The sequence below is a fragment of the Anabrus simplex genome, chromosome 14, assembly GCF_040414725.1.
Source record: "Anabrus simplex isolate iqAnaSimp1 chromosome 14, ASM4041472v1, whole genome shotgun sequence".
NCBI classification, from domain to species: domain Eukaryota; kingdom Metazoa; phylum Arthropoda; class Insecta; order Orthoptera; family Tettigoniidae; genus Anabrus; species Anabrus simplex.
Genome location: NC_090278.1, coordinates 90,495,268 through 90,510,827, shown reverse-complemented (window position 1 = coordinate 90,510,827; position 15,560 = coordinate 90,495,268). Strand labels below are relative to the sequence as shown.

General features: G+C 38.9%; 1 protein-coding gene across 2 annotated transcripts in view; it reads left to right on the top strand.

The window, feature by feature from the left end:
• Positions 1-15,560, top strand: part of faf (ubiquitin carboxyl-terminal hydrolase-like faf) — a 299,786-nt gene that overhangs the window by 210,876 nt on the left and 73,350 nt on the right. For both annotated transcript variants that reach the window (XM_067158104.2, XM_067158103.2), the window contains exon 28: positions 11,256-11,425. In XM_067158104.2, coding sequence (XP_067014205.2) covers positions 11,256-11,425 — 170 coding nt within the window. The remainder of the gene's footprint in view (positions 1-11,255; positions 11,426-15,560) is intronic.

Sequence of the window (15,560 nt, the reverse complement as noted above, 5' to 3'; positions counted from 1 at the left end):
TGCTCGCGCGATATGCACAGTAATAGCAAAATTCAAAGCATACTTGATGTTTTAGGCTTTGATTTCAGCAGTGATAGTAAGGAAGAAGTTATTAGTGATCCTGTGCATAAATTATTATGAAATGTAGTAATATCGTACGACATGGAATGCCGAATGGGCTTTCTCCCGCCCCTCAAGATTCTATTACGACTGCCGGATTTGAACCTACAATCTTGGTACCTGGATGCGAACACTTTACCAGTGATCCTCAGACTGAATTCGCTGCCTCATAATTGGTTTCCCATTATTTCCTTTTTTCAAAATCAGGCAAATGTTAGGCTTGTGTCGTATAATTAAGGCCGTACCACACACTAAAGAACTTCCGAGGTAAGATAAGTTAATGAAAATTTAAGTTTTCAAAGGGATTTTTGTGTGTTATATTTCTGTATTGTTCTGTTTTTTGTGTCGTGAGCAATAGCATGGAATTTCTCAATAATATAAAACAGGTCCCATGATAATATGCGCAGTCAGTCACCCACTATACTGTTTTAACCGAAAGCTTGCCCCACCAAGGTTGCATACTAAAAAGTTGGCGGATTCCTAGCAGTGTCGGAGCAAAGGGCGGGTGGGTGCATATAGGTTAAGTTTAATTGGCATCTTTCTCTTGCAGCTGGACTGAGTAGCTCCGATGGTAGTGCGCTGGCCTTCTGAGCTCAATTTGGCGGGTTGGATCCCAGCTCAGTCCAGTAGTATTTGATGGTGTTGGATATTTTTTGTCATGTAAATCTCAATAATAATAATAATAATAATAATAATAATAATAATAATAATACCTACAAGAACCATGTGTGGCCTCCGGAGAGGCCTGGTGCAGGTCTGTAGAGTTCTTGCAAAATAGGCAATCTACGCACCTGTGAAAATGCTGCTCTACCGGCTAAAGTCCACATGCGCACGCGCGCGCACACACACAGGCCCCCAAACCATCAGAATTAACCAAGGAAAGTTAAAATCCTCGACCCGATTGGGACTCCTTCGACCGAAGGCCAACGCGCTAACCATTTAGCCATAGAGCCGGACATGCTCATACTACAGTAAAATTTTGATGCATTGTGTTTTTTTCAAGGGCGAGGGGGGGGGGGAAATTACGATGGATGCGAGAAAGCGATAACTGCGGGTAACATAAAAAAATAGGGAGAAAGCAAAATAATAAAATACGGTTACTGCATTTGGAAAAATTTCTGTATGTACACCTCACAGAGGCAACAGAATATTGCAACCACGATATACGAGATGTGAATAGTAAACATAATTTTTACAGCGTTTCTTTTCACTTTTCTTTACATACGTAATAATTGAAAACTGTTAAGGTCAGTTTCTTTAATTGCAAATTACTGCTATAAGTGAATATTACGGCTATAACTTGCATTTTCAGCAAAATACGAACGATTTTCAAATAATGTAATTTTTCATTGTTTACAATTGAAATAAAATGTTCGTAGACTTAATTTTGTTCCTTTATTTTTCCTACTTGTTTAATGTCGCACTAACACGTCGGGAGGTTTCCAGCAACGGAAGGAGGAAAGCCTGAGATTAGAAAGGTATCAGCCGTGTCAGTAATTAAGATACATTCATTCAATCAATCAATCAATCAATCACTCAGTCACTACTGATCTGCATTTAGGGCAGTCGCCAGGGGGCAGATTCCCTACTGTTGTTTTCTTAGCCTTTTCTTAAATGATTGCGAAGAAATTTATTGAACAACTCCCTTGGTAAGATATTCCAATCCCTAACTCCCCTTCGTATAAACGAATATTTGCCCTAATTTGTCCTCTTGAATTCCAACTTTATCTTCATATTGTGATCTTTCCTACTTTTAAAGACACCATCCAAACTTATTCGTCTACTGATGTCCTCCCATGCCATCTCTCCACTGACAGCTCCGAACATACCACTTAGTCGAGCAGCTCGTCTCCTTTCTCCCAAGTCTTCCCAGCCCAAATTTTGCAACATTTTTGTAACGCTACTCTTTTGTCGGAAATCGTCCAGAACAAATCGAGCTGCTTTTCTTTGGATTTTTTCCAGTTCCTGAATCAAGTAATCCTGGTAAGGGTCCCATCCACTGGAACCATACTCTAGTTGGGGTCTCACCAGAGACAAATAAGCTCTCTCCTTTACATCCTTACTACAACCCCTAAATTCTCTCATAACAATGTGCAGAGATCTGTACCCTTTATTTACATTCCCAGCATTTGCCTGGTGTGAAAATGGGAAACTGTGGAAAACCATCTTTATGGCTGCCAACAGTGGAAATCAAACCCATCTCCCAAGGGCAAGCTACCAGCTGCGAGACTCTCCAACGCAAGACCAACTTGCTCGGTTGTTTTGTTCTTTACTGTACATATGACTCGATTACAAACTTGGTGTATACGTTCTCAATTCACCAGCCATGAATTGTTTAATCAATTAGTGAAAAGTAGATCGCTTAATTATGGATATTTAAATTGTAATCATGAGCATGAAGTCAGCTCCCAGCTGACAAACCGTAATCCGCGCTTTGTAGAGAGGACATTGGGCGACATTCGTTACCTTGGGAAGAATGAAGGGATGCACCAATATGAAGGCTTTTTAATAGCAGTGTTTTTAATATTCTGTCAATTTTCAAAATATATTTACAATAATTTCAGTTGTTAAATTTAAAAACAAACGTTCATTCAGTGTTTATACTGGAAAGCATTGTCATAAGAAACTCTTGAAATTTGTGGAATGTTGTTATTTAATTCAAATGTACGCACAAAACTTACATCATTTGATCTTCTGTTCTTGGCAACAACTTCGACACTATTACAGATCTAGTTATTTAACGGAACACTGTAATGTTGGTTAGGTTATGTGCATTCATTTGTATAGGCATAATATCTGAATTTCATTTGTGTCTCTCAAATTGGCTTAATATACCAAAACAGATGACAGGTTATAATTGATATTGCTTTGAGTAATTAATGCTACAGGATGCTAATTTTAATGCATATCAATCTCGTTATAAACGTAACAAAATAATGGTGCAAGCCATATCTCCTTACTTGCTGCTTTTAGTAAAAAAAGTCATTGTTTTTTGTTTCATCCAAGCTTTGAGTTTCAAACGAAACAAAGCCTTCTCTACTTGCATAATGTTCTCCTCTTCACGATCACTAATAATTTTGTGTGGCTATTTCTAGCCGAGTGCATCCCTTGCAAGGCAGACCGTCGGATGAGGGTGGGCGGCATCTGCCATGTGTAGGTAACTGCGTGTTATTGTGGTGGAGGATAGTGTTATGTGTGGTGTGTGAGTTGCAGGGATGATGGGGACAGCACAAACAGCCAGCCCCCGAGCCATTGGAATTGACCGATGGAGGTTAAAATCCCCAACCCGGTCGGGAATCGAACCCTGGACCCTCCAGTATGCTGACCATTCAGCCAACGAGTCGGACTTCACGATCACCGATATCGTGCGTGTACATAAAGGATTTCTCCTTGGCTAAGGGGGCATGCACTTCATCACACAGCTCTTCACTTGTTTCCACCCCACACATGGCTACATGAGAATCGATCAGCACATAATCTTCTTCAAAATCATTGGGGACAGAGTCACTTTCACGCTTTAATTGTTCCCAGTTTTCATTAAAGACATAGTCATCACTATCTTTACCATGACCACAGAGATTTTCAGCGGAGTCTATTTCCGCCGCACGTAGCTGTCAGCTGAAACCACCTTTATGGACACAGTTCACGACGGTTGCCGGGGATACCTGCCGCCAAATTGCTACTGTGAAATGAATTGCCTGTAGTAAATTGAATTTCTTGCTCATTTCTTTCCCAGCATCCAACAAGCACACAGCAGTTTGCACAAGGCGCTTGCGGTATAGTTGCTTGAAGCATTTTATTACCCCAACAGAGGTACCAACTATTACGGATTGTCCGTAATTATTACGGATTTCACCTCACGATTACGGCATTACGGTCAAAGGGGAAATTATTACGGAAAAGCTGACATTCACACGAAAATCATTTTCTACGGAAAAAAGAAAAGAAGGAAAAATGTTAAATCCTTCAGCATTTCTGCTCAATTCTCCTCGTTTCAATGCTTGTGAGACAACGATACTTATTCTGTCGTCACTTCCTTTTGCTACCCATACGCTCTCTGCTATAAATCCTTAAGTAATTTATTTCTATATTAAGTGTACCGGACAGTTGATAGAAAGAATTGAGACCTACATTAAGGACATCTACACTGGAATCGCTTATGGTTCAAGAGACGAAAATGTGATTAGAAGGTGAAGGATGCTTGAAGAAAACCTACCTTGAAAAGCAGCTGCTGGGTGCGAAACGAGTTACAAGGGATGTTTTATCCCTGAATTAAGAGGTAGTATGCAAATGTTGTGTAATATGATATACTTTAAAACAGATTACTGTCGGGAAGGGCAAAGGAGGTGTCCTTATTGAAAAGAGAAGAGCATGCTTTGGACTTGTCTCGAAAATTCTCTGGGGTGTGGAGGGTGATTACTGATAATCCACTTCAACAGTTGGCACCTCTGCCCCAAGATCAAGAGGCTGCAACACACTGGTACAATTTGGGGGAAATGCACAACTTTTACATTGCGAAGAAATGGCGTGCCTTATGGATGAGCGGCACAATTATCTACAGAGAGCATGACTTCCTTTTGCACGTATGGAGGCATCAAACATCCAACTTGAGAAAAACTTTCAGTGGTCATCCAAGCTTTTTTGTTTGCATGATACGTCACGGGCGGATTTATCGTGTTCTTAAAAGGTGGTTTTAATGAATTTCCCACTATGACTGGCACTCTCTTATCACTGCCATCACTATTCACACACAGCAGAACGGTTAGTCTTTCTTTTGAGCCCCCCATAGCAAGATTCACTCTTCAGCGCCCGTGTTCTTTCCGGAAAGACTCTGTAAAAAAAAAAAGTCCAGTCTCGTCCGCATTTTATTTAAGTCACGCGACTCATACCCCTCCAGTAGTGAAGGCAGTCTCTCGATCCACAGCTCCTTAGCTTCGGTGTCCACAGGAGCACTTTCTCCGGAAACCTTCTTGAAGACTAGTCCATGTTGCACCTTAAATCGAGCGATCGATCCATTCGATGCAGTAAAATTATCAATTTTCAATCTTGCAGCTATCTTCTTGGCTTTCTCTCGTAATATGGTTCCATCTATAGGGATATTGGTAGCCCTTGCTTGCTGGTACCAAGTGAAAAGGACGTTCTCCAGCTGAGTGAATGTTTGCTTCCGGTTTTGCTGTTTTTAGTTGAACTGCCACATTTATCAGTTTGCTCTCTTATCTCATTCCTCTTAGCAAATACGGAGTTTAAAGTTGAAGACTCTAACCCATGACGTTTAGCAGTATCTACTAGTTTTTCGAACGGATTCGATTCAGCTTCTACAATTTTCAGTCATTCTTCCAGAGTTCTTAATTTTTTCGCGGGACGTGACATGTCATGGGTAGCAGTAATACACAGGAACTAAAATGAGAAAAACAATGTAATTATGAACAATAGACAGAATTGTAATCGCTGCACACAACAAAGACACAGCACAGAGCCACTCAGAATGAAACGAAACAGCCCAATGACGGCTTGGCGTTTCGAGCAGGAGCCTTGGTGCCAGGAGACTCGTAGGCGTATTTAGGCCTATACAGTGTGGTTGCGTGTAAATAATCTGCACACTTCAGTCCAGCCTACATGAACCTTGCTCCAGCCGAGAAACTTGCTCAAGCCTAGAAACTCGTAATCGCTCGTAGCTTGTACATTCTCATGTAACGGATTGCCGCTGTTCCATGTCGCTTTAATTTCCAACAAATGTTTGCGTATATTTTCTCATAAACGATCAGTGCGGGAAAGTTGTGGCCGAGGACTAGTAATTTTTTGACGATCAATGCGAAAAACGATAGTTCGAGAAACAATAGATGCGGGGAAATTTAACATTAGTTTATATGGAAACTTTTCGGGATTAAATAAATTGAACGATGCACATGGAGAAAATGGCAGTTCCGGGAACGATGCATCGAGGTTCTACTGTATACATAATAGCATCAAAATATTGCAACTGTGATATACAAGATGAAAATAAAAAGCGTGAGTTTTATGCCATTTTGTTCCACTTTTCTTTACATCTTGTAAGAATTGCAAATTTATGTACGGTATGTGGATATTACGGCAATAAACTGCATTTTAGTAAAGATTCTGTAGAGCCTTCCTGGACAATATAGGTTAGAGATCCAACACGACACGCCTCGGACAATGTCACAGAGCTTAGAAATTCAACATGGCGTGTCTCAGACGATGTCACAGTGAGCTATGTCAGGCTGCCAACTTAAGAACTAGTTACACCACTAGGCTAGTGAAAATATAGCTTGGTTAGGTCCGGCTTGTAACAGTACAATTGGGCAGGGGACAACAGGCCTCTAGCATCCCACACACTCTACAAGGTCTGCACGATTAATCACCCTGTGACTAATTATAGTGTACCTGACACAAGCTGCGACAATTTTAAACTGATCAAGAAGTAAGTATAAATAACCACCTAATCGATACTTTATTATTGCCTCGGGCAAAATTGAATATAAATTAACACTTACAGGACATGTTCGACCACTTAATGGTCCTCTTCAGCTGTATAAAGAAAGATTTGAGAAGAAAAAACATTAGGACAATAAGCACAAATAAAATTTCTTTGGAGACTCCTTTGTTAAAAAATGGAGGTCATCAGAACAGGACATCTTGCCTCTAGTTCTTGTTTGGAAAAGATGTTCATTCTGCGCTGTCTAGAGGGTCTGTCTTTGAGCCCGACCTGGTGAAGTAACGATGTGATAGACTGACAGTTCATGCAAAGCTCTGGAGAGACGGGAGGTAGAGTTTTGTTGTCATCTAAAATATCGTGTGAGGGAGGAGGGAGATTGGGCTCTGGTTCTGCGATGTCGTGTTTGATTATATCTCTTGTTCGTCTAGTCTGTTTCAAGTCTACCCATTCCAAGTATTTACTAATATTCTCATATAAGATGTTTTTTTCCTCGTTTTCATTAAGATTCTCTTCACCGTTTTCTAATTTATCAAGAACGATGTGGATGTTTTCCAGATTGTTCATTAGATTTCCTTTATTTATCATACAGATAATTTCAAGGTCCTGTCTGATATTGGTGAATTTGTGGTTGGACTCTTTCATATGGGATCCCATGGCAGAGAATCTTTTGTACTTTTTCTCTGCCATGCGATCTCCCGCCTCCCTCACATGTTATTTTAGATGACGACAAAACTCTACCTCCCGTCTCTCCAGAACTTTGCATGAACTGTCGGTCTGTATCACATCGTTACTTCACCAGGTCGCGCTCAAAGACAGACCCTCTAGACAGCGCAGAATAAACATTTTTTCCAAACAAGAACGTGGGGCAAGATGTCCTGTTCTGATGTCCTCCATTTTTTAACAAAGGAGTCTCCAAAGAACTTCTATTTGTGCTTATTGTCCTAATGTTTTTTCTTAATTCTTTCTTTATACAGCTGAAGAGGACCACTAAGTGGTCGAAACATGTTCTGTAAGTGTTAATTTATATTCAGTTTTGCCTGAGGCAATAATAAAGTATTGATTAGGTGGTTATTTATACTTGCTTCTTGATTATACTCATCGATACGGTCATGAAATGGACAACTTGTAATATAATTTTAAACTGCGCGATTTTCTCATTTTCAATGAAGGTGGCAACCCTAGCCGGCCAATAGCAACACAGAAAATGTTGATAAATCTGAGTTTTATAGTGCCTCCATTTTCGTTCTCACATGTAAGAATACTTCTAGGGGTAGATTAGATGGTCGAGGAGAAGCATTGATGCCAGAAGGCCCGTAGTGAGGTTGCGCATGCATAACCTGCACATAGCACTCCAGCCTACAAGCTCAAGACTAGCAACTCTGAATCGCTTGTACAATCTCACATAACAGGTTGCCGCTATTCTATGCTAGACTGTTGAGCTATTGCTTTAAATTCAAAAAACTTTTGTGTATATTTTTCTTATACATACGATCTATCAACGTATATAGACAAGAAAGATGTTCCACCTATCAACACTATATATTATGAGCAGATTCACATCGGTACCGGTTTGGACTGTTTACAGTCATCATCAGTTGATACATTACAATATTACAACCATTAGGCATTGGTATGTGTCACAAAGATGTTGTTGTTTATTAGAACATCCGGATGTCTAATGGGGTTGTGGATTAGATATGTTCGTCATATTGTTTGTGACTATATGGGGTTAAAACTGTGTCAGACCAAAATGGCAGTGAAAAGCTTAAATAAACTTAAATCAAATTGTACGTATACATTGAACACATTAAAAACACAAGAAACATATATATAAAACGCTTGGTGAGTTCAAAAACATGTATGTAAAAAACACTTGTTAAATTTAAAAGTTCATGCTTTGCAAAGTTCTTTCTTCAGGCTTCCTTGTTGGTTCTTGTACATCTATGTTTACGTTGTTTGGTTTTGTAAAACAATTCTTGAAGATGTTCTATTTGACTAAGTATATATCATATACTGTGTGTTCGTAGTGAAACCCAAGTCGTAGGATGGTCGAGTATTGTTGTTGCTCAGCTGTTGACGTATTTTAATGAATTTTGAAGCGGATTGTAGTGTCTTGAATTTTAAATTTGGTGAATATAAGTTGTTGGTGGCGACTCCCTCTTGTCTGTATTCGTGTTTAGGAGCTGCTATTATCTCTGAAAGATAAACTGGTATGAGTACAGTGTGAGTTTGAAGGAATGCCTGAAGTTGTGTGTGGAAGTGAAAAGGTAGTTACTGCTGGTGTTGTTGTTGTGGTCGAACAGCGTTTGGTGCAGATTCGTTGACGACATCTTTGTAATCATAGATAATAGATCCACTGACGCAAATACCATATTAGACAAACTCAACACATTGGACCCTCTGATAAAATTCACTAAAGAGACTGAAAATAACCGTACCTTAAATTACTTGGACCTGACAATAACCAGACACGACAACCATTTATCCAACAAAATGTAGAGGAAACCTACACATACCTCAAATACCATAAGAATCGATTCCATTCACCACAACACACATAAAAGAGCAGCTTACTATAGCATGGTATACAGAGCCTTCAACATACCAATGACAACAGAAGATCTAAATAATGAACTAAAATTAATCTACGACATAGCCAAATACAATGGATACAGTAAAGAAATGGTCAACAAAATCATCTATAAGATTAAATTTCAACCCAAAACTAAATTAACAAAAATAGACAAACCCAAGAAAAATTATGCCTTATTCACCTTTAACAATACCCACATATATACTATAACTAATGTTTTTAAGAAGTACATCCTGAAAATAGCATTTAAAACCATGCACAACAGCACCATCACTACACATAACACCAGGACAGTTAACAACAACAACAACAACAATAAATATAACCAATCAGTAGTTTACTGTATTAAATGCAACAATTGCGAGACAAGTTGTATTGGACGTACAGGCAGAAACTTCGCAATCCGCGACAGCAAACATATAAACGCAGTAAAACATAACCACTTTTCGTCAATAGGTCAGCATGTAGAAAAATTCAAACACAGGTTGACGGACATCGAAAACGATATTAAAATATTAAACATAAATTCTAAGGGCCCCCTGCTTAACATAACTGAAGATCTGTATATTTCCCTCGACCAATACGCCAATCCTAATTACAATATTAATGACATTACGAAGAAAACCAGTATCATCTTCAATAAAGCTATTCCTGCCTTAAAAAATGATTACCTTAAAATAGTAAATAAACAGAACACAGCACGCCTTAGAAGACCGACGAGTTACAAGCCCTGCCCCACCCCTACCCCCACAATAGCCACTCCCCTTACCCCTCCATCCATACCCCTCACTACAGCGAACACAAGTCCCAAACGTACACGCAGCAGTGCGCAACAAGCTCTTAAACATAATGCCGGTCGACCGCAACAACAGCAGCAGTAACTACCTTTTCCCTTCCACACACAACTTCAGGCATTCCTTCAAACTCACACTGTACTCATACCAGTTTATCTTTCAGAGATAATAGCAGCTCCTAAACACGAATACAGACGAGGGAGATCGCCACCAACAACTTATATTCACCAAATTTAAAATTCAAGACACTACAATCCGCTTCAAAATTCATTAAAATACATCAACAGCTGAGGTTCAACAATACTCGACCATCCTACGACTTGGGTTTCGCTACGAACATATATGATATATACTTAGTCAAATAGAACATCTTCAAGAATTGTTTATGAAACCAAACAACATAAACATAGATGTACAAGAACCAACGAGGGAGCCTGAAGAAAGAACTTTGCAAAGCATGAATTTTAAAATTTAACACGTGTTTTTTACATACGTGTTTTTAATATTTTAATGTGTTCAATGTATACGTACAATTTGTTTTAAGTTTAGTTAAGCTCTTCAGTGCCATATTGGTCTCGGACACAGTTTTAACCCCATATAGTCACAAACAATATGACGAACATATCTAATCCACAACCCCATTAGACATCCGGATGCTCTAATAAACAACATCATCTTTGTGACACATACCAATGCCTAATGGTTGTAATATTGTAATGCATCAACTGATGATGACTGTAAACAGTCCAAACCGGTACCGATGTGAATCTGCTCATAATAAATAGTATTGATAGGTGGAACATCTTTCATGTCTATATACGTGCATCCAATCAATACAGAAATGAAACTTATAAATAATGATACGATCTATCAATGCGGAGAAATTGTGGCCAAGGACAAATATATTTAAGACCAATGCGATAGTTTGAGGATCGATAGATGTGGGGAAATTAAACATTGTTTTATGTGGAATACTTTTGGGACTGAATAAATTGAATGATGTTTACGTACGGGAAAACGGCAGTTTGAAGTTCTGCTGTATATAACTCAATAGAATACACCATGAGGAATCACAAAATTGTGTATGTGTTCTTATAAATAATCTGGACTTGATTCCCTTTCTTTATTATTCACATTGGGTCTTTGAATATAATTTTGATACTGATGTGTTACTTCATCTATAATTATTGTTTATAATTATACCTTTAGTTATTTCATGTCCTTCTTATGGTTATGCTTTAATTCTTTGGATCTGATTTTAATTTATTATGCATATTTTAACAGGCATGGCTTGGTGTGGTTTTTTTTTTTACAGAGCAACATTGAGTCCAATGAAAACGACTGCAATGACGAGAAGTGTGGGGTGGAAGAATCACGCAAGGAGTACAACATTGGAATCTTGAAGCAAGTCCAAGCAATATTTGGCCACTTAGCGTACAGCAAGCTGCAATATTACGTCCCAAGAGGCTTGTGGAAACATTTCAAGTAAGTTTTGCTTCAATTTCTTTTTAATGTGCATGATGTTTATGAATTGAAAGTGTCTGTCAGGATCGTTGGCATTTAAAAGCTAGACGTTCTTATCATCTAGCAAAGTTTACAGTCGCTGTCTGGGTATGTCTGGAATATAAGCCTCTCCGTCGTTTCCTGTCGACCAGCTTTCCCGTCCTCTCAACACAGTTCTTCAGTCCCTTCGGCCGTCAGTCTCACTGCCCACTTCCATCTGGTGCATTCTTTTTGGTCTCCTTGAATCTTTCATTTGTTTGACCTGCCCATGCCGACTTAGCTGTTGTTTCTTTATCCTCTGGGCCAATGACTTTAGATGTTAGGCCCGTTTAAACAACAAGCAAGCATCTTTATGTTCTCATGTAAGGGTTCAAGTTTCATTACTGTATTGGCCCAGATGTGACCAGGGGCTTTATTTTTTTGTGAAATAAAATACAGTGCAAACCTCGTTAATGCTTTCCTCATTAACAAGTTTTCTCGCTTACCATGTCGTAAATCGAAGTCCTGATTCACATCATATTAAATATATATAAAAATACCTTGCTTATCGCGTCACAAATTTTCGCTATTACCACTTGGTACGACTTGATTTCCAACAGAGATAAGAGCCCTCACCATTGGAGGCAGGATAGGAAAAGTTGCTCGAAAACAGGAAATAGCTTTGAATTCCCAAATTTTACAGGGCAAATTACACCTTCGGGAAACAAGCCGTTAGTGTCAGGAAAGTTCAATTTTGCTTGCCGTTTTTCAGCGATGTTGCTGAGTAACCCAATAAACCTGTTTGTGATTGTATTTCGCATTCAATTCAGAAGTTAGAAATTAATTTTGTGTTTAGTGATACAGTGAAGAGTAGCGAATATTTGTCGCTTGATAGCCTGCCTATGGAGAGGAAATATAATCGTGTGAAGTTGACTAGCGTGGTGCATACTTGTCTTGTGGTAGTCCAGATATGAATACTGAAAATATCGTGAAATCGCTTACTGATAAAGAAAAACATCCAGGAAATGGATAGACATCCGCATCTTTCGACAGTGGCGCGTATGTCGAAACCTCCATCTTTGAGTTTTGACTCGAGTCGATTGAAGCAAATCGAAGAGTTATTGCATTCAAGATGGCAATCATTCTCTCGCACGTGGCCAAGTATAACCTCCAGATAATTTATAGTCGATGAGTGTAACCAGCAATCTTCACAATGTTTAATAGTCCACTGGTCCAAAATATAAGACTTTGGTTACAAGGATAATGTTGAGATAGAGGAGGAGACTAAAGCCAAAGAAGTAATAAAATTTACATATGATAACAATGACATTTACAGTAAGATACAAAAGTTGAAAACTAGAAAAGCGGCTGGAATTGATCAGATTTCTGGGGATATACTAAAGACAATGGGTTGGGATATAGTACCATATCTGAAGTACTTATTTGATTATTGTTTGGTCGGAGGAGCTATACCAGATGAATGGAGAGTTGCTGTTGTAGCCCCTGTGTATAAAGGAAAGGGTGATAGACATAAAGCTGAAAATTACAGGCCAGTAACTTTGACATGCATTGTATGTAAGCTTTGGGAAGGCATTCTTTCTGATTATATTAGACATGTTTGTGAAATTAATAACTGGTTCGATAGAAGGCAGTTCGGTTTTAGGAAAGGTTATTCCACTGAAGCTCAATTTGTAGGATTCCAGCAAGATATAGCAGATATCTTGGATTCTGGAGGTCAAATGGACTGTATCGCGATTGACCTGTCTAAAGCATTTGATAGGGTGGATCGTGGGAGACTACTGGCAAAAATGAGTGCAGTTGGACTAGACAGAAGAGTGACTGAATGGGTTGCTATATTTCTAGAAAATAGATCTCAGAGAATTAGAGTAGGTAAAGCTTTATCTGACCTTGTAATAATTAAAAGGGGAATTCCTCAAGGCAGTATTATCGGACCTTTATATTTTCTTATATATATAAATGATATATGTAAAGGAGTGGAATCGGAGGTAAGGCTTTTTGCGGATGATGTTATTCTCTATACAGTAATAAATAAGTTGCAAGATTGTGAGCGGCTGCAGGGTGATCTCAATAGTGTTGAGATGGACAGCAGGCAATGGTATGTTGATAAACGAGGTTAAAAGTCAGGTTGTGAGTTTCACAAACAGGAAAAGTCCTCTCAGTTTTAATTACTGCATTGATGGGGTGAAAGTTCCTTTTGGGGATCATTGTAGGTATCTGGGTGTTAATATACGGAAAGATCTTCATTGGGGTAATCACATAAATGGGATTGTAAATAAAGGGTACAGATCTCTGCACATGGTTATGAGGGTGTTTAGGGGTTGTAGTAAGGATGTAAAGGAGAGGGCATATAAGTCTCTGGTAAGACCCCCAACTAGAGTATCGTTCCAGTGTATGGGACCCTCACCAGGATTACCTGATTCAAGAACTGGAAAAAATCCAAAGAAAAGCAGCCCGATTTGTTCTGGGTGATTTCCGACAAGAGTAGTGTTACAAAAATGTTGCAAAGTTTGGGTTGGGAAGAATTGAGAGAAAGAAGAAGAGCTGCTCGACTAAGTGATATGTAAAAAACTGTATATAGGATAATATATTATGTTTATTTCCACCTATTCAATACAATATAAGATGTTGGCATTTATGTTGAAACATTTTTCAGATGAGACATGTTTCGCCTCTTACTGTGAGGCATCTTCAGTCATTATCAAAAGACCTTATTATTTTACCAGGCATCTGGTTAAAGATATTCTAAAATGTGTGACTCATCAGTTGGAATGGCACGCCCCTCCAGGACTCTGGGAGTCCAAATGGCACGTCTGGACGAAACTCTGCATTATGCACACGGCCTAACCACCCAAAAGCTGGTTCTATTCCTGTGATTATAAGATCTGCGGCCGTGAAAGCCTTTTTTGAAGATTTACATTTGTTATAAACATGTTCATGAAAAAACTAAAAAACTAATATAGTGATAAAAACCTATGTAGTTCTTTGTTGAATAGGACTTCATTTGATTGTACTATAGTAAAAAAGGTGGCTTGAAGCCGTAGTCATTAATAGATGTCTAATACATAGTGGAAGGCATAAAATATCAGTTCTATGAGAATATACATTGCATTCAAATGATACTAAAAACTGGCGGATTCATAGGTAGTACATATAAAATCCCCGACCCGGCTGGGAATCGAGCCCAGAACCCTCTGAACCGAAGGCCAGTACGCTGACCGTTCAACCAACAAGTCGGTCACTTCCTTGTCTTAAAGCACTTCTTTGCTCAAACCAGTCTGTTCTCTCTCTTACTTTCACACAACGGACACTCCCATGGTACATCTCCCTCACTTGTTCTGTTGTCTGCTTCTTGCCACCTTTTATCTGCAAGGCGTTCCATACCTTGTTTCTGCACACACAATCGTATGTTTCCTCAGAGTCCAAGAAGGCCGTCAATAGATGTTTACCCCACTCATAATGATGCTCTTGTCTTACTGCGAAGATAAGGTCTGCTATGGACCTCTGATATCAAAGATTATTTTTCTATTAGTTGGGTAAATAATATGTCCCCTTTTTTATGATGTTTCCACAGGATGAATTTCTCCTTTAATTCTTGAATTTGCTGTTTGCCCATGCTGAAGGGAATAGAAAATCATGCAGGGAGGAATTTATACTGAATGTTATGGCTAGAATTATGCATAAATGTTCTTTGTTTCATTCACAAAACTTCTCTATATCAGTAAATTAGAGGACAGTCAGCTTCAAAGAGAGGGTTAAATTTCAAGTATATAACCCAAGTAGACCCACAAAAGTGTTTATCCGACATATCCAGTAGGTACGTATTCAATTTTCATCCGCATGTGGGGAATTCTAATCTCCTCAAGACCACCCTTGTTGTTACAGAACTAATATCCTCCCTCCTCAACATTATTACAGAGCCATCCACACAGACAGGTACACATCTGAATTGGCAGATGAATTATGGGAAATTAGCATGATCACGACAGGTACAGTCATGGTTAGTAGAAAACTAGACGTGCCTGAATCCCGAAAGGAAACTAAAATGATGGAGTTGAAAAAGGGTGAAATAGTAAGTTCTAGCCAACAAGAGAAACTGGAACTGTCATGGAAAGATAAG